We start from the raw sequence: 18,665 nt of genomic DNA, 5'->3' as shown, positions 1-18,665 counted from the left end.
AGCTAGTTGAAATTATGGATTATTTAGGCATTCAGCTTGGTTAAAAATGGGTGTATAACACTGAACATTTTTTAACTGTCAGAAGGGAGAGAGCTCAAACGGGTCACGTGGGGGAAAGGGTGTGCAGCTGAGGATGTCAGCAATGCTGTGCAATCACACATTTCCACCTCCCTTCCCCCAGCTGAAGAATAAAAAGCAGCGAGAGAGTAGCCGTATAAACAAAGGACAGGGAGAACGTTGTGAAGCAGCTTCATCCATTCTGCATCCCATAATCCGGTTCAGTCAACGTTTGTCAAGAGAGAGGCTGCACACAGCCTCAGGGATCGGGATTATGAATGGGGACACTATAAAAGCCAAAGCCATTCACAGACCTCCTATACTACAGGGGAAGAGAACATCACCTGTGAAATCTACAGGAAAACTGCCTGCAAATTAAAAACATGAGAAACAGAGGAGAGCTATAGGAGGAGGAGAGATCTGAGCTGCGGTAGCTGAAAAAGGTAAGCCGGCGAGGCAAATGACATCCATTTGCGACAGGACTATTTGGCTCTGATGATGCATAAGAACAGAAACGTGTTTAGGTGGACTACAGCATGTTAACAAACAACCTCATTCAGTCAAAGCGAAAGGTTATGTCAAACTACACATCTTAACGTTGGAAGATCAAAGCAGCATGCATGCATTCGTCAAACGAACTAAAAAATAAACGCAGTGCTGTGATTCATCCATCCCTGCAATTCTAGTTTAAGGGCTGTTAGCCAAGCTAACACCATGTTCACATACGTGTGGGCTTTTGTTAGCTGATCTGGAGCTATAAAGTATGTGAACGAAGAGAATTTACTCTGATTTCTGCCTAAACAGGGGAAGGCATTCAGCTTTTTCCTCTGCCTCTGTGAATGTGCTCACAATTAGCTCTTTGTCTAAGTGCCACTGCAGCGGAAACCACATACATCACCTGCAACGAATATGTGAAATAAAAACACGTATTTTGAGAACTTAAACTAGAACAAGGGGAAAAAGAAATGAAAAACAAATCGGGAATCTGTAATGCAAACAGCCAGCTGACGGCGCTACTTTTAGCACACTATTTATAAAACAGTAGCATGCCTGTATCTAGAGTGGCTATGCAGTTGAATCAAGAGCAGCTAGACTGCAAATTATAAATTCAACATGTTTAATGATGTTAGGGTGCATTAGCAACACAAGATTACTGGGAAAGCTGGGGAAAGGAAGGGAATATGGTCAGATGACCATTTGGAGAACTAACACGGATCATACTGGAAAGCACATGTTGCTTTTGTGGGCATCTTATGGGGCTTTTCCACTGCACGGTACAGTACATCTAGACTCTGCCCACTTTTTGGGGGTTTTCCACTGTGGATAGTACCTGATACTTTTTTTTAGTACCACCTCAGTCGATGTTCCAAGTGAGCCGAGCCAATACTAAATGTGACATCAAAACCCTGCAGATCACTGATTGGTCAAAGAGAATCGGCACTACCAGCGTCACTGGATTTTCGACTGGATAAGTGACATCAACCTGCTAGTTTTAAAGTTAGCTACAGCGATAGCAGTCTCATTTGTTCACTCGGCTTTCGAATTTTAAAAAGAAATGGCTGTGAGCAAAACCATGCAGTGGTCAATAAACGAGGTGCAGACGTTCTTCTTGTTAGCGACGAACGAAACAAAAAAAGTCTTTCAGGAAGGGTCTCAGCTGTTGGCCACACACGGCTACCACTTGAGCTACCAACAGTGTAGGGAAAAGTGAAAAAAATGTAAACCGTAAGAGACTACAGAACCATCAAGGAAAAGTGGAAGTGATTCGACCAAATGGATGCTATCTAGACTGGCGAGCAATGGGAGGGAGAGCGTCATGGACTCCGCCACGGCATTGTTGGGAGTCCACGATGGAGGATGGTACGTTAACTCTATAATCTGCTTGAAAGCTTCACTTTACTTAATTGACCAGCTACTGGAAAGCTTGCTTCTAAAACAACCTGGCCAACTTAACTGTTACACTTGTGTAAAATCACCATGTAGCAACTGCTTTATGCAGCACAATGAGCTAGTAGCTAACAGCTAGCGGCCGTGTTATATTTAAGATGATGTCACGGTAGTAGAGGCGCCGAAACTGACAATCAGCCTGTAATCCCACCCATGTTGAGGCGGCACTAAACATCAGTGGAAAGCAAAACGAGTAGAGTCGAGTCGAACCGTAACGTGCAGTGGAAATGTGCCATTAGCGAGACTGTGGCAGTAAGCCATCTGTCATCAATATCAACAATGTATTGCTTGACGTTACATATTGGCACTAGGGCTGGGCTTAAAAGATTTCTATAGGTAAACATGCACTAGAAAGACATTTTGACCATTGTGCTGCAACTCAGTTTTTTCAGCAACATGTGCAGGAGCCATGTCAAGTTAAAAGAACTCACCTGCATTACATTAGTCACACTGCATCTAGCATTACCACAAGTAAAAAATAGAGCATCAAAAACAGGAACAGGCGGTCTTGTAAACTGAAGGAAATGCTATGTGCTTTAAGTGTAGACAGCTGTCAATATATATATATATATATATATATATATATATATATATATATATATATATATATATATATATATATAGCACCGTGTAACAATTTTTTAATTTTGTTTCCTGGGTAGTAAGTGTTACTTCATAATTGCTTATTGCCTCAAAAGTATAGAAAATGGATATTATTCCCCATAAACTTTTTTGTGACCAGGACAGTGATATTTTAAAATTGACCTATTTTCCAGAACATATTATATTATATATATATATATATATATATATATATATATATATAATAATATTCAGATAATTAAAATGCATTCTTGTGGTAGAACAGTTAATCATTGATAAGACAATATAAAAAGTTGCTTTAGAATACAATGTATTGTTTACTACCATATTATTGATCATAAGTCAATCATTGTCACACAGTTCACAGCAATCCATTTCACAAAGTCAATTTGTCAATCAGTTGGAGATTTATTATGAGGGCTTGTTTAAGGGCCGTCAATTTACACCTACGTCTCGGGTGCGTTGTATCATAAACATAAAATGTTTAGGTCACTGTTTCAAGTTAAATATAGTTTAATACTCGATCTTTAAACACATCTTGAGATCCCTTAGATCGCATTTGCACTCCGAGTGTTTTGAATGCAAGAACGTAACGCATGTTTGTGTTGTTCTGCCTACTGAAGTGTTTTTTTCACTGTATAAACTGTGTGTTGCTCATACAGCTGAAGTTTCACTTACTGCCCTCTGGAGTAAACAGGTGGTACTACAAGCTTGCATTTCTCAGGAATCTTCCTTATTATGGTCCGGGGGCATGCGATTAATTGCGTATATTTTTTTAACGCGTTATTTTTTGAAAAATTAAAATCGCACTGAATTAACGTGTTAAATCAACAGCCCTAGTATAAATACAGGGGTTTAAGCTCACAAGTTCAATTTAGTTCCAGCTGCCTAAATGGATACATACATTGCATCCGGAAAATATTCACAGCGCTTCACTTTTTCCACATTGTGTTATGTTACAGCCTTATTCCAAAATGGATTAAATTAATTATTTTCCTCACAAACAATACCCCATAATGACAACGTGAAAGAAGTTTGTTTGAAATCTTTGCAAATTTATTAAAAATAAAAAACTGAAAAAAGTGAAGCGCTGTGAATACTTTCCGGATGCGCTGTATCTGCATTTTACTGAGATTGCATCAAAAGAAACCAAGCATCCGGCAGATGCATTTTGTTATGTCTGTGGCCAAATTATCAAGACAAGAGCAAAAAAGTACTCAATAGAAGCATCTGCTAAAATGTGTGAGGCCTATAAGGCATATTTCGGCATGCCTGTCCGGGATAAAGACAAACCCTGGGCACCTCATTTCATCTTCGGGCAGTGAAAAAAAACTAGGCAAGATGGACAATTGTTGCTCGGAATTTTGTTAAAAAATGTGTTTTCAAATTTTTTACAATTTTCTCTTACTAATGTAGTCAAGGGTGAAATGCTTTTTGTTGGATGGCACAGAGGGGAGAGCCATGAAGTTCACTATCCCAAGAATTTTGCAGGAACCCACTGACCACTCAAGCAACTGCTGCTTCTACATGGTGGACCCTTCCAAAAGTCGGACTGACAAGAATGCACCTGCTATCACATCTCTGGACCTTCCTTCATCCAATGCCCCAGTGCTACACTGCCATGAGCTCCCCGTACCCACTCCTCCGGAGAGAGAGCAGCCATCTTTAGAAGCGAGCAGCAAGTCAGAGTGTGAGGAAGACGTTGTAGATCCAGATGACTATTTCAGAGGTGGAGCTGAGGAGAGAAACCCATACTTTCCCAACCAAAAAGACCTCAACGACTTGATTAGAGATCTTGGTCTCACCAATGGTCTCAAGTCCAATGCTGAGCTTTTGATGTCTAGGCTCAAGCAGTGGAACTTGTTGGATGAAAGTATGCAAGTCGCAGATCAGAGGAAGCATCACCAAATTTTTTCCAGCTTCTTCACCAGTCAAGATGGGCTCTGCTACTGCCACAATGTGACGAGTCTTTGAGGCAATCGGAATCGCATGTAACCAGAATGAGTGGCACCTCTCCATTGACAGCTCATCCAAGCCGTGCTGCTCCACAATGGTAACAAGTTCCCGTCTCTTCCCCTGGCTCACACGTGCACCTCAAAGAGGATTACAACAGCATCAAGGCCTTGATGGATGCCTTGAAGTATGATGAATACCATTTGGGGGCTGATTTGTGAAAGTGATTTACAGTATAATCGTAAATCTCGAAAAACTACTCGCATCTAAATCTCTTATAGTAATTTTTGTATTACTTTAGTATATGTTAATTTGGAGTCATATGTTGTTTTTTCTGACTTTATGTGAAAGAAAAGACAAATTCACCTGTTTTCTCGTTGGAAATAAGTAAATTTCAAAACATCACTGCCCTGGTCACAAAAGCAAAGTTTGTGGGAAATAATAGCCATTTTCTATACTTTAGAGGCATAAGCAATTAGGAAATAATACTTACTACCTAGAAACAAAAATTGTGTTTCATGGTGTAATGGGAGTGATTGAATTTTGTGTTGCAACACGCTACTTGCTTTCTGTGCGGATATGTTGAACTGACTTTTTGTAGCAGAGCAGAGGTATCAAGAGATTCATTTTTGGTGCTTGCTAGGGCTCTTGATTACCCCTCTCTGCTACAAAAAGTCAGTTCTTTCCAATCCGAATCCTGTGAAAAGGCAATACTATAATTCCAGTCTCCTGGTTCTTGTTAACATTTCTTTTTGAGCCAGCTTTCCAGCAGGATTTAGAGAGTGTGGCATTCAGACCACAGTTTCCAAACAACACTGGATTTTTTTCAACACCGAGTTCACTTGTTGCTCTTTAACTATCACAGCAGGATACTTCAGAGTTATTGTTAGTCAGACTTGGATTTTACATATAACATTTCATGCATGTCAAGACAAGCACAGCCTTAAAAGAATCTGCAGAATTTCACAGAAAGATCCACGGATTTTCACAGAAATGAATTTGCCAAGTCTTGCGCATCAATCTCCCCTTGCATGTTTAAGCAGTGTAGCTTTCTGAGGTCCAATGAACATTTCACCATATTTAAATCCATTTCTCAAATTTCTCCCAGAATCGATTGAGATGACCAAATAAGGTAGCAAATTACATTTGTAAAAATCTCTTCCATTCTTTTCCTGCAGGTTTCTGTACATCTAAATTCATCGTACAAGCATGAAAGTCATCTGACAAATCCAAAGAATCCAGAAAGATACTTGAGGGGACTGTACACAAGTGGAAAAAAAATGAATTGTCTGCAATTCGATACTGACAAGATCACCCGAAGTCATCTCTTGGCTTTGGCTGGTCATGACACAGCTATATTTCCAAAGCTTAAAAATCAGTGTGTTTGCTAGCCAGCACTAAAAATCATGAGGTGGAAGCGCAGACGCTGCTGCACGCACATTGCCGTCCTCCTCATTCTGCTCATGTGTGTGGGAGGGCTTGTTGTTCGGTGTCAATGGAGGCACCCTAGGATTAACCCGGTGACACTGGCAGCTCGAGAGGTCCACATCATGAAAACGGACTCCAACTCTAGCACGATAACACAGAGTAAATTTAAAGACCATGGAGTGCCCCCTACACCACTAATGTTTGAGGTCAGCCTGAGCTCTTCTTTGGATGAAAGTTCACAGCATGAGTTGGAAACCTCCTTGGGCTCGAATGTCAGTTTAAGTGGCGAGATGAGAGCAAAAAGGACACTTTTGGTTGAGCCGTACAAGTACATCCTTAACGAGCCATATGCATGCATGCAGAGAGCTCCCTTCTTGGTGCTTCTCATTGCAGTTGAGCCCAAGCAAGTGGAGGCAAGGAATGCCATCAGGCAAACATGGGGCAACGAGAGCTTGGCCGGAGGCTTGAGATTTGTCCGCCTTTACCTAATGGGTGTTAAGGAAGACACCCAGGAAACAGACAGCAAACTCCAGCGCACAATAGAGGCTGAAAGTCATCAGCATCATGATATCATCCAGCAAGACTACCTGGATACTTACCAGAACCTCACCCTCAAGACTCTTATGGGGATGTACTGGGTCGCAACATACTGCCCCGGTGCCAGCTATGTCATGAAGACTGATAGTGACATGTTTGTCAATACTGAATACCTCATAAAAAAACTGCTGAAGCCCGAGGAGCCACCAAGAGAGAAATATTTCACAGGGTACCTCATGAGAGGATATGCGCCAAATCGAAATAAACACAGTAAATGGTACATGTCCCCAGAACTGTACCCCAGTGAGCGATACCCCATCTTCTGTTCTGGTACTGGGTATGTGTTTTCAGGTGACATGGCACACAGGATCTATGAAGTGTCTCTAAGCATTCGCAGGCTGCATTTAGAAGATGTTTACGTGGGCATCTGCCTTGCCAAACTGAGGATAGAACCAACGCCACCACCAAATGAATTCCTGTTCAATCACTGGCGAGTGTCCTATTCCAGCTGCAAGTACAGCCACCTGATAACCTCTCATCAGTTTCACCCCAATGAGTTGCTCAAGTACTGGCAGCATCTACAGAGCAACAAGCACAATGCCTGCAACAACATGCCATTGAAAATTTAGGACAAAATGAGCAGAAAACTGCTCTGGAAACCGAAGTTTGGATCAGCGTGGATGAAGAACATTTAGGTCTTTGAGGTTTTGCCAAGCACAACAGATAAAAGCACATGAGGGTTTTGCACAACCCTACCTGTGGTTTTTATTTTTTCATTGTTGTAACATTAAAGACATGTTATGAATATTTATCTGCCTTTATAAATCTATGACAGATTAAAATGCGTAAAAAATTATCTATTGTGTTTTGATAAATATTGTGAAGAAAGGTGGTTTTATTTCCTAATAAATTATTTCAGATTTGTAAAAAAAAGCGGCATTGTTGAAAATCACAAAATCTATAAAGTATGAAGCATGAACTTACCTACAATGCCAATTCACTGAAAAGCTTCAAGACAATTTTCAAAAACAAATGTTTTTTTTTCATTAAATTATCAATAAGAATCAATCATGAAACACGAGCAGAATACATTTTTGTAAATCGTTCGTGAAGTTGTTGTGCCGAAAATTTCTGGATTCATGAAATTTCTTATTTTCAAAATGTTAGTTGGTACGAACAAAATGTACACCTGCTTTCGACCACGTGTAAATTTCAAGACATCCAAAGGCTTTTTGTTTTTTCAGGCAAACTACAATGACTAAACTAAGAATTAAATTAGTATTTAAATTACTGGAGAGTAATTTAAATTATCGTAAAAAATGTTTTTAAAAGTTGTGTCGTTTTCTTTTTGAACCATATAATGAATAAACACGTTTCTTTGATACTTGCATTTGTTTCTTCACAGTTTATTCGCAACTCCGCTTCATAAATTGTATATCGTTTTTTTCAGTAGAATTGCCTGGCATGGGGCGGAAAGTTCGTGGAAAGCCGTAGTTTTTGTTTTATTTTCTCAAAAATAAATGCCCTTTAATGTGATTGGTTTGACAGTTTCTTCATTTGATATGAACTCTATAATTTAGTTTTCATTAAAGGCATTGATGAATTTCATTCAGTTTATAATGTATGGTCTAATGCAGTTAAGCTATAAATAAACATGACGTGGGCAGGCACACAATACAACGTAATAATAGAAACAAATCCTGCACGCTGTTGTAGCTTGCAAATCTTTATTAGCTTACAATATTTTGGTCCAAGATCATCTTCAGGCATCCTTTTAATTTCTCTGAAGATTGTTCCAGTTGCAAGTATAAAACTGTTACCATCATGATTTACCCAACAAGTTTAACCAACGATACTGGCGATGTGCTCGACTAAACTTGTGTTAATGGTGGTGGAAGTCCTCCTGCTGGCATGAACTGAAAGCTTCAAATCAAACCATTTTTATTAACCTCTTAGACGGTTTGATTTAAAAAAAATAATATAAAAATAAGAACCTCTGGCAGTCAGAACATACAGTGACATAAGTTTCTCACTTTCTTTGTGACAATACCAACATGCTTGCTAAAACAACATTTTGTGATTTGAACACACTTCATTTTAAAACCCCTTCATTTCTGTTCCACATGTCCCTATTCTAATTTACTAGCACATCTCATGACTTCCTTATATGCCATTTTCTTGGATGTGGGTTATGACAATTGTGAATGAACGTGCACACCCCCAATTTACAAACATTTGGAATTCACGAACATTCACTTTTTACTAACAAGTCTGTGTTGTATGTAGCCTTCATGAATCCAGAGGAAGGTTTTCAATAAGGCAAATTTTACACACAAATTACTACGAATTTGCTCATATTTATGAAAGTTTCATAAATAAGGCCTAAAGCCTCTATCATCAGAAAACAAGGTCACTTTTTGGTCCAATCAATCAACTTAAGCAACAACAGGCAATGCATTGCATCCCAAGCAGAGAGTACGGACATGAAATGTACAGATGAAGTCAGAAGTTTACATACACTTAGGTTGAAGTCATTAAAACTAATTTTTAACTCCACAGTACACAGATATCATATTAGCAAACAATAGTTTTGGCAAGTCGTTTCAGACATCTACTGCATGACATGAGTAATTTTTCCAACAATTGTTTACAGACAGATTGTTTCACTTTTAAATGACTATAAAAAAAAATTAAAAAAAAAATCACAATTCCAGTGCATCAGAAGTTTACATACACTTAACTGTGCCTTTAAGTAGTTTGGAAAAGGATGACAAGCAATTAGCTTCTGATGAATTAGCTCCGGCTAATTGGAATCACTTGGAGGTGTACCTTCAAACTCAGTGATTCTTTGCTTGACAAGTATCTATATCCACAGTAAACGAGTCCCATATCAATATAACCTGAAAGGCTGCTCAACAAGGAGGACGCCAATGCTCAAAAACACCATAAAAAGCCAGATTACAGTTTGCAAGTGCACACAGGGACAAAGATCTTACTTTTTAAGAGAAATGTCCTCTGGTCTGATGAAACAAAAATGTAACTGTGTGGCCATAATGACCATCATTATGTTTGGAGGAAAAAGGGTGAGGTTTGCAAGCTGAAGAACATAATCCCAACTACGAAGCATGGGGGTGGCAACATGCTTCGATGCAGGAGGGACTGGTGCACTTCACAAAATAGGTGTCATCACGAGGAAGGAAAATAATGTGGATATATATTGAAGCAACATCTCAAGACATCAGCCAGAAGTTAAAGCTCGGTCGCAAATGAATCTTCCAACTGTACAATGACCCCAAGTATACCTACAAATTTGTGGCAAAATGGCTTAAGGACAACAAAGTCAAGGTATTGGAGTGGACATCACAAAGCCCTGACCTCAATCCGATAGAAACTTTGTGGGCAGAACTGAAAAAGCGTGTGCGCGCAAGGAGGCCTACAAGCCTGACTCAGTTACACCAGTTCTGTCTGGAGGAATGGGCCAAAATTCCAGCAATCCATCCAAATCCATCTTGTGGAAGGCTATCCAAAAACATTTGACCCAAAGATTTGATGCTACCAAATACTAACAAAGTGTATGTAAACTTCTGACCCACTAGCAATATGTGATGAAAGAAATAAAAGCTGAAATAAATCACTATTATTATTCTGATATTTCACATAATTAAAATAAAGTAGTGATCCTAACTGATCTAAGACAGGGAATGTTTTCTACAATTAAATGTCAGGAATTGTGAAAAACTGAGTTTAAATGTATTTGGCTAAGGTGCATGTAAACTTCTGACTTCAACTGTATGTCATGGTCTGTATTCATCTAACTAGTAAAGAGAAAACTCTCAGTAGACAGACACCTCTATTGCACACACTGCTGCCTTATAAAAGTCCACTTGAGAAGTTTTTCAAAGAAGTTTCAATCCCACATTAACCTTATACCAAGAGCAACACTCAATCCAAAGAAAATCTAACTGGAAATCACAAAGTAGGCGACACAGGTTTATAAAGTGTTAATCGAGTTGATCTGTGAATCTAAAACATTTGTCTGCCATTGATTTTCTTTTCTTCCTTTTTTACATATCAGCAACAGCATAACAGGAAATCACTAAGTTTAGTCCATGTGACATCCAAAGTTTTCAGCTTATCTGGCTCTTGTTAAAACATGTTTACTATGTTATAATTTAGTAACACAGGAAGCTCAAGTCAAGTCCCCATCAAGTTAATGTTTAGCAAGAGTGGCAGTATGCTACGAATGTATTTTCATTTTTCTACAACAGTCTATATTAAAAACAGCATTAGTGTTATTTACACTAATAACCAACCTAGACCAAGTAACCTAGTAAAATATGACTAGGAAAAATCAACAGTAAAAGCTTGTATTCAAATTAGAGCATGATTAGGATAAATAAAAAACTATAATTATTTCCCCTTGATATTGTAATTGGGATTATTTTAATTTTTATATTTTTTTTAAGTATAAATGCCATATTTCCTCAAACCAAATAAACTTACCGTCACTGACTTCAAAGTCATGCCGTGATAAGTTCCCATTGTGTCGATTTTGAATCCCTCAGTTTCTGTTAAAATAAACAAACAGAACAGAAATGTACACTTGTTCATATATCTCACACAACTCTTCTACAAACCTCAATTTCATTACTTCCTTGGGAACATATTTTTTGAAGGAATTCATTCCATCTCTCATATCATCACAACATGATATCATTACAAACATACAGTAGATGCTGCTACAGTTATAGGGGGAGGTCACACCAGGCCTGGAGCATACAAATGTTTTTCATACAACGCAACGGACCACAATATAATGTAATGCGGGAGGACTTCTGTGCAAGTAAATAAAACATCACAAAAAAACAAGTTCAAAAATATCGTCTACTCACTTTCCTGCAACAACAAAACACTCTTTAAAATATATATTCATTGTATTGAGCCAAAAGGTCAGCGTGAGACGTTTCGATCTTCTATTGGTCCTCGTCTTGGTCGTACAAATTTAGGTTCAGAGTTCACCAAGCTTGAACTTTGGTCTCAACTTGTAACCGCCCCTTAAGGCTGGATTACACTACCCGACTTTTAAAATCTGAAACTTTTGTAATAAAAATACTATGTATCGCACACTCAGTGATTATGGAAACGGCTACAGAAAAAAAGTCAAGTTGATCTGATCCCAACAAACTTGGATGCATGACTGTTGTGAACATACAGTATGGATTCGAAAGCTGGCAGCAGCTGTGGTTGCTTCTGCTACTTCTTGTTCTGAGTCACGAAAGAAATGGGCATGGAATGGGATGGAGGATGTAACCAGTATGGCCAAGTTGAGGTGAGAACCAACTCACCCTCTTTCCCTTTGAATCGCTCCTGATCGTATCTGTTGTAGGCTGCCGGGACAGGCTGTTTATTTCGTATTGCTGGATCCTGTGGGGTTGTGAAAATAAATATTTCAATAAGAAAAAACATAGTTTCAACAAATAGTCTGATCAAAATGGCCTGATTTTACATATTCTGTTTTATGACCTGAAATTAACAGATTATTTTGAATATTTGTTTATTTAAAATTCATTTCTCACATCGCAGGACCATTTAAAATGAACTGAAAGCAAGATGTAAGTGAAGGCAAAAACTTAATGAAAAAAAAATGATAGAAATAAACAGAGAAATAAATATGATCTTGAACATTAATATACTGTCTGACTTAAACTTTTAACGTAGATTACAAAAGTACATTGTTATACGCCAACTAAAGCCGGGTCGACATTGTGTGACAAGAAGCACATGTTGACGTGTACCATGCCTCGCGCAAAAAAAAAAAAAAAAAAGAGATTTCTGAATACCTACGATCAAAAGTGTTCAGTAAAGACATGAAAGTTAATAATTGGTTGTGTGTTGTTAGCATAAGATCATTGTGTTTGTTTATACTTGGGACTTCGATGAAGACGAAATCACATTTTATGACCAATTCATGCAGAAAGCCAGCTAATTCCAAAGGGTTCACATACTTATCTTGTCACTGTATTACACCAGGTTTCCACCTCACACCATGTGAATCATAACATTTTATGCAGTCTTAAATTTTAATGTCCAATAATGTAGTTATTTATTTGTATACTTGTAAAATGGATGTAAAATTCTGCATCTCATGTTCTCCAATGGTAAAGGCTTCTAAACTTTGCCCTTTAAATGGTTCAAAACACAAAATTTCCATCTGAAACGCTTGAGTTCATTTCAAGATTCATTTACTTGCTAAATGGCATCATTATGTTGCATAACTGATGAAATCCCTTAAAATCCTTCACTCACTTTGATGAGTGAAATCATGTGTAGATTTTGTTTGTAAAATATACAAGATCATGATATGGTTAACGCAGAGGAAATAACCCTCTTTACATTTTTGGTAATTTATGACTTCCTTTTTTTTTTCTTGGAAAATGGGTGTAATATGGGCCCAATGGGCCCAAACCTCAAAGATCTTTTGGAGACACTCAATAATAGATGTTTAAGTCATTCATAAACTACACATTACACAACATCAGTAGTTCATGTGCATTTGTATATGAATAAGAAACACATTTTTAACTAACTGAATCAACATTAATGATCTGATAAGCATTATAATGATTATAAACTGATCTGTCAAAACACCAATTACATCAAATTCACTCCATTAGGTGCAGTCAGTGGACTTTGCCCGTTCACACACCTTTCATATCAAAACATCCATTTTTAAACATGGCCAAAAAGAAAATGTTTCAAAGAGTCAAGAGTTTCGAAGAGGAAATGGAAACCACACACTATGAAAACCGCCCTGTACGTTGTAGTGTACTTACCACCTGGTTTTGGTTCTGTGTCTGTCTCTGTTCAGGTGCTCGCCCTTCCTCCCGGGCCTTCACCGATTGCAGGATAGCAAATATATTTTTAGAAAAGTTCTGCAACATGAAAAGAACAAATGTTAACGAGCTGATGCACAACTCAAAATCTAATTAGGTCAATATTCCCAAACCTAACTCGTATCGTCTTCCTTTTTAGAGCACAATTACTTAAAAGGTGCTGTAGGCGATTTCAACCACAAAACGTAGCCGTTGGATTAGCCACGCCCCCTCTCTCCAAAACCCAGATCTCAAAATGATTTTTTTTTTTTAAAAACAACAGCTGCAAAATAGCACCATCAACGGTCAACTGTTATGAACAGCATGTCATAAAAATGCATTATACCTCAATTAACTGCAACTACAACACTATGAAAACACGCAAAATGATTGACAGGTGAAAAGCAACAGTGTCTGTGGTTTGCTGTTTACAGAGTCTAGAGCCATCACAAAGACCGGTGCGATTTCTCTGGACACTCATTTCATTAATATCTTTCAGGGAGTAGGACTTTTAAAGCTGTTTTTTTTTTCATAAAGACATAAAGGTGCAATATGAAACATTTTTGCCAATGTGTAAACGGCTTGTAATGCAACTTAAAAAATGAGCCCTTCCCGGACTTCCTCGGTTGCCTATTCAAGCTGGTCGCTTTCGCTGGGAAAATCCATAGGATGTGACGTTTATGTGCGCTCCTGAGAGCCTTGCCTCAGTGCTTCCGCTATCCAACAGCGTCAACAGACAGTCTGCAACACTAGGCAAAGTTATCTTACAGATAGAATCCAGCAAACGTCCGGATCCCTGCACAAAACCGACTCCTACACAAACTCTTAAGCCCCCCCAAATAACTAAAAAAACATTTATCTACTGAATCCCATTTGGCTAATCGGGAACGTGATCATGGTTGAGCAAAAACTAGAGTGAACATCGGCAGCGCATTCGTTTGGTTTTGGGGACCAAAACCAACCCTGAATTGGCTTTATTCTTATTGGACAGGTAATCTTACATAACTGCAAAGCATGTGAAATATAGTGCCATAACGATTGATCTGTGTAATTTTAGCTAACTAGATATTTCTTGCGAACACTGATGAATTACAAGCTACCTTGCTTCGTAATTTTCAAATAATTACAACGATCTTCTCTTTATACTAAAAGTCAGGTTAATGTCAATGATAATCTGTAATTATTCAGCAAGTTAAACTACAATAACACATGAAATGAATGCTAGACAATATTCAAGATAATGCAAAAAGCTCCATTCATTAGTGTAACATAACTTGGTTATACAGAAAATATAGACAATCTATTATTATAAAACAATAGCGCATTGATATATCAAAATGATAGTTGTGATGGAATCACATCAAAACTGAATTGTGTCAACATATGTATAAAGTACAGTCTACTTTATAAACAGCAACTGTCATCATCCAACAAATTTAGCTAACAGCTATTGATGAAGCTGGCTAGCTAGCTAATACCGGCATCGGCTATCATATAAATGCAGTCAATGTATCATGCAAAGAAAAGTGATTACTTTAAACTACAGTTTTGCATAATCAGACCTGGAGTGTCAAATATAATATACAGTCTCAAAGTTTGTAGTAAAACAATCATAACTGTGTAATTTTAATCATGCTGCCTCATCTGTCAGCATGATGTCGGTGAATCACGTTCAGTCTCTTTCTAAGTTATGTCATTGTTTTGGTCGATGCTGGCATCACTATGGAGTGTGTGCGCGATCACGAGCTACAGGTAGCCGTCTGCAGTTCACTTAACAGCCACAGGTGTATTAATAACAAGGGTTTCTAAATCTTACACACTGCTCCTTTAAATGAAGAAGAAATCACTTGGAAGACAAAATTGGCAAGCCATCAAATGATAAAGCAAAACTACTTGAAATACGATTCGTCCTTTCAGACAGACGGATCGTAACAAAACAAAAATCTGATTTCAAACCATCTGTGTATGTTGTTTCAATTGGGTTTGTCTTTAGCTCCACAGACTACAAAAAAACAAAATGTAAAAAAAGTTTAAAGTCAGATATGCAAAAAATGGGTTAAAATGGATATGCTTTGGCATCAACGCATTGAGAACAAATTTTCTCAACCCAGTGACTTCCATTGTGTCATACATTTTTCTTATTTTATTGAATGTACTGTATACAGTATTTTAAAATTAGCAATTACATTTTCCAATAAATACAAAAATCTTATTTTTAAAATGTGTATCAAAAAGACATTATATGGTACATCTAAGCCCCAATTATTGTAGTACTACATGGATTATACTTTTTTCATTGTCTGTCAGATGCTGGCAAAGTGCTTGAACAACAGACATGCATAGAATGCAACAGTATGAATAAACCTGGGTGACCAGCAGAGCATGAACTGAAATCAAAACCCAAGTTCTTAAAAATAACACAGCAGCAGTTTAAGCGTTTCAACACTGCCAACTGCAGGATAAAAGTGCAGCACAGATCTAGGATCCCACACTTTTTGAAAGATTAATTCTTAATTTTTTTTAACTACGACCTTTCCAGTTATTTAATAAAAAAAATTAAAATTTTTTATTTTATGTAATTAAGATTCAGAATCATTGCGGTGATTATTTATTCAGACAAATTTTTTCACCGGTTTAAACAATTTATTGAAAAGAATCAACATAAAAAAACAACAACTCACAAATCAGATATCACTCTAGCTTGCAAGCTAGTTTTAATCTACACAACAGCAATATCTAACCAATGATAGTAGCCTATAGTATATTCACTATAGAATTTCCATGACTTTTTCAGGCCTGGAAAATGCTAGATAAAGATTTTCCGATTCGATTACATTCTGATTCACAAGCTCATAATTCAATTTCGATTCTATAGCTAATGTATTAATTATACAGGACACCTTTTAACTAGTTACATTACGAAAATATTAATTTTACTAATTATATTTGATTAGTTTCTCATCATTTTGATCAAATATTTGCCTTTTAAAAATAAAAAAAACATGTTAACTTATTTTAATTAGCGAGCCTAAGAAACAGCATGTTTTTGCCTTCCTTTAAACTATTGTATTTACAATTCAGATTTCAAAGCAGAAAGCCTTGACTATACACTTTTATTGTTTCTTCTAACCTTGCCACTGCTCTGTAAAATTGTCGTCCTCGTCCGCCAGACTCTCTCTCGGCTCACAATGTCTCTGGTCACATCCATTTCTGCGTCCACAAAACTTCTCTGTTTCAGGGTGATGTCATCATCCAAGTCAGTCTTGATGGTAGAACGCTTCTTGGCCATGATCTTGGCTTTGATAGCAGCGATTTTCTCCACAGACATGGCCTCTGACAGCGATCTGACACCAGAAGAGGCATTAGTTACACTAGAGACCTACATGTGTCAAATTTCAAAGCATTTGATCAGTATTGGTCATAATGCCTGCATGCATTGGAAAGTAGAGCTTCTAAGCTTTCAAACGATACCTATTTTGTGTTGGTCAAAACGTTTTTTTCATCCAAGCTTAAAGGTTTAAAGTGCATTGTTGCGTTACCGTGGTGGGAACAAACCTCAGAACTCAAGGGGGGCGATAGGGTTACCTTGCAACCATTAAACTGGATGGGTTTTTATTCTGGCAAGTTGCATAAATACTGTAAATTGGCTTTAACTTTCTTTTAACTTTTAACTTTCTCAGCAATATTCTATTCAAACTGTTGCTCTGCCATGACAGCAGTCGAGTTAAGAGATAACTCACCATAGAAGCGAACGCTAATCTTGATGTAACGGCCCTAGCAAAAACTATGAGAATATGTAGTTCATATCCATCATATAAATAATAATAAAACATTTTTTTGCTATTTTTAAAATGTATTTGAAACCCAACCACCAACATGGGGGACAACAACATACTTTTGCAGACACTTGCAGTGTTAAAAAGGTTGATCAGTCAAGTCATACCTGATTTGATCTGTCTGCACAATGCTTTCCTTATGACCCTCCAGACGAGCGGCCAGACGCTCTTTATCCAGACGCACTCGCTCCTCATCCTGAATCACATACCATGAAAAATAAAATGTATTTAATAGCAGTGTGTACACCACTTCTAAGCAGTACAGAGTTGAGAGCAGATTATAGATACAAAGCAGAGTAACATTGTTGTGCTGATAAAGTTAAGTAATTTACCTCAACCCGTGGCTTTTTTGCCTCTGATGACACTTCATCTGCAGCTCTTTTAACTGTCAAAACAATTACACTGATATCAGCTTATTCAATTTCACATTTAACCCCAGTGCATACATCAAATTACAGAAAATACTGGACTTTGAAGAAAAACAACAATAAAAACTGTACCGCATACCTTGTGTTGGCCTTTGCAGACCAATCTCAATGGGTGCACTTCTGTCGATACTCGTTGATGATGCTGTAAAAAGTGACCTGCCATTAAAATCCACTTAAATGACAACCGGATAGATGAGAATGTTACTTTAGTAATCTGGGATTTGTCTTTACACTTACAGTTTTCTCCATTGAGATATGAAAGCAGGTCTTTCCTGTCTGGTCGTCTTACGACAGGGATGTTCTCTGTCTGCAATCACAAAAACAGACCCTTCCATTCACTTGTGCATAAACTACATTATCAAAACAAAATGTGATTGATGCTTGTGTGTGAAAATCCCAGAAGATTAGCAGTTACAGAAATACTCAAACCAGCTCATCTCCATAGCATTCCCCCCCCCCCCCCATTTGATTTTGTGGTGAAACGCGACTTTGACATTTCTTGTCAGTTTCTGTGAGACTATAAAACCATAGCTCTATAGAGATATTCAATAGCATGATCCATTTTACTTACCGCAGCTCTGCGCACATAGGACGGGTGAGGAAGATGTACATTGTTGAGCAAGAATAGAATAGAGTCAAGAGTGTAGTACTCTTTAGGTTGTCCCTCCTTTCCAGTTCTGCAATTAAATAAGAACATAAAACGATCTTAAATCCAAATTTGAACCAGGATTAACAATGAGTGAACTAGTTCTTGATCACTGTAAACTATGCTGAAATGGAAGGGTAACAAACAATTAAAGTTCTCTGCAAATAAATAAATCTTATTAGCCAGTGGCTAGAAAATGTTCAGATTTCACTCGCCTGTGATTGCATCTAATGAGCAAGCATTCCAAAGGAAATGTACCTAATTTGACTGCAGTGAGTTGTAGTTGAGCGGTGATATGCCATAGTTATAGTTACATTACATTATAATGTATAACTATGAAAAAACATTTACAATGCGT

The 18,665-nt window shown here is 37.7% G+C and overlaps 2 protein-coding genes across 3 annotated transcripts in view; one reads left to right on the top strand and one right to left on the bottom strand.

Moving 5' to 3' along the window:
• Positions 1 to 18,665, bottom strand: part of cdc73 (cell division cycle 73, Paf1/RNA polymerase II complex component, homolog (S. cerevisiae)) — a 37,786-nt gene that overhangs the window by 14,106 nt on the left and 5,015 nt on the right. The window contains exons 2-10 of the mRNA XM_052134442.1: positions 18,233 to 18,338; positions 17,899 to 17,968; positions 17,741 to 17,803; positions 17,566 to 17,618; positions 17,341 to 17,429; positions 16,528 to 16,741; positions 13,359 to 13,457; positions 11,871 to 11,949; positions 11,029 to 11,093 (exon numbers count right to left, since the gene is read on the bottom strand). Of these exons, the coding sequence (XP_051990402.1) occupies positions 11,029 to 11,093; positions 11,871 to 11,949; positions 13,359 to 13,457; positions 16,528 to 16,741; positions 17,341 to 17,429; positions 17,566 to 17,618; positions 17,741 to 17,803; positions 17,899 to 17,968; positions 18,233 to 18,338 (838 nt within the window). The remainder of the gene's footprint in view (positions 1 to 11,028; positions 11,094 to 11,870; positions 11,950 to 13,358; positions 13,458 to 16,527; positions 16,742 to 17,340; positions 17,430 to 17,565; positions 17,619 to 17,740; positions 17,804 to 17,898; positions 17,969 to 18,232; positions 18,339 to 18,665) is intronic.
• Positions 14 to 8,044, top strand: LOC127649383 (beta-1,3-galactosyltransferase 2-like). 2 transcript variants are annotated; one of them, XM_052134443.1, is made up of 2 exons: positions 14 to 500; positions 5,739 to 8,044. In XM_052134443.1, the coding sequence occupies exon 2, from the start codon at positions 5,967 to 5,969 to the stop codon at positions 7,152 to 7,154; it is 1,188 nt and encodes a 395-aa protein (XP_051990403.1). In that variant the 5' UTR covers positions 14 to 500; positions 5,739 to 5,966; the 3' UTR covers positions 7,155 to 8,044. The 2 variants fall into 2 exon arrangements, with proteins under 2 accessions (XP_051990403.1, XP_051990404.1); XM_052134444.1 differs by lacking the exon at positions 14 to 500 and adding an exon at positions 1,603 to 1,917.

The sequence above is a fragment of the Xyrauchen texanus genome, chromosome 9, assembly GCF_025860055.1.
Source record: "Xyrauchen texanus isolate HMW12.3.18 chromosome 9, RBS_HiC_50CHRs, whole genome shotgun sequence".
Classification (NCBI taxonomy): domain Eukaryota; kingdom Metazoa; phylum Chordata; class Actinopteri; order Cypriniformes; family Catostomidae; genus Xyrauchen; species Xyrauchen texanus.
The sequence above is the reverse complement of the archived record's forward strand: the minus strand, read 5'-3'. Positions and strand labels throughout refer to the sequence as shown.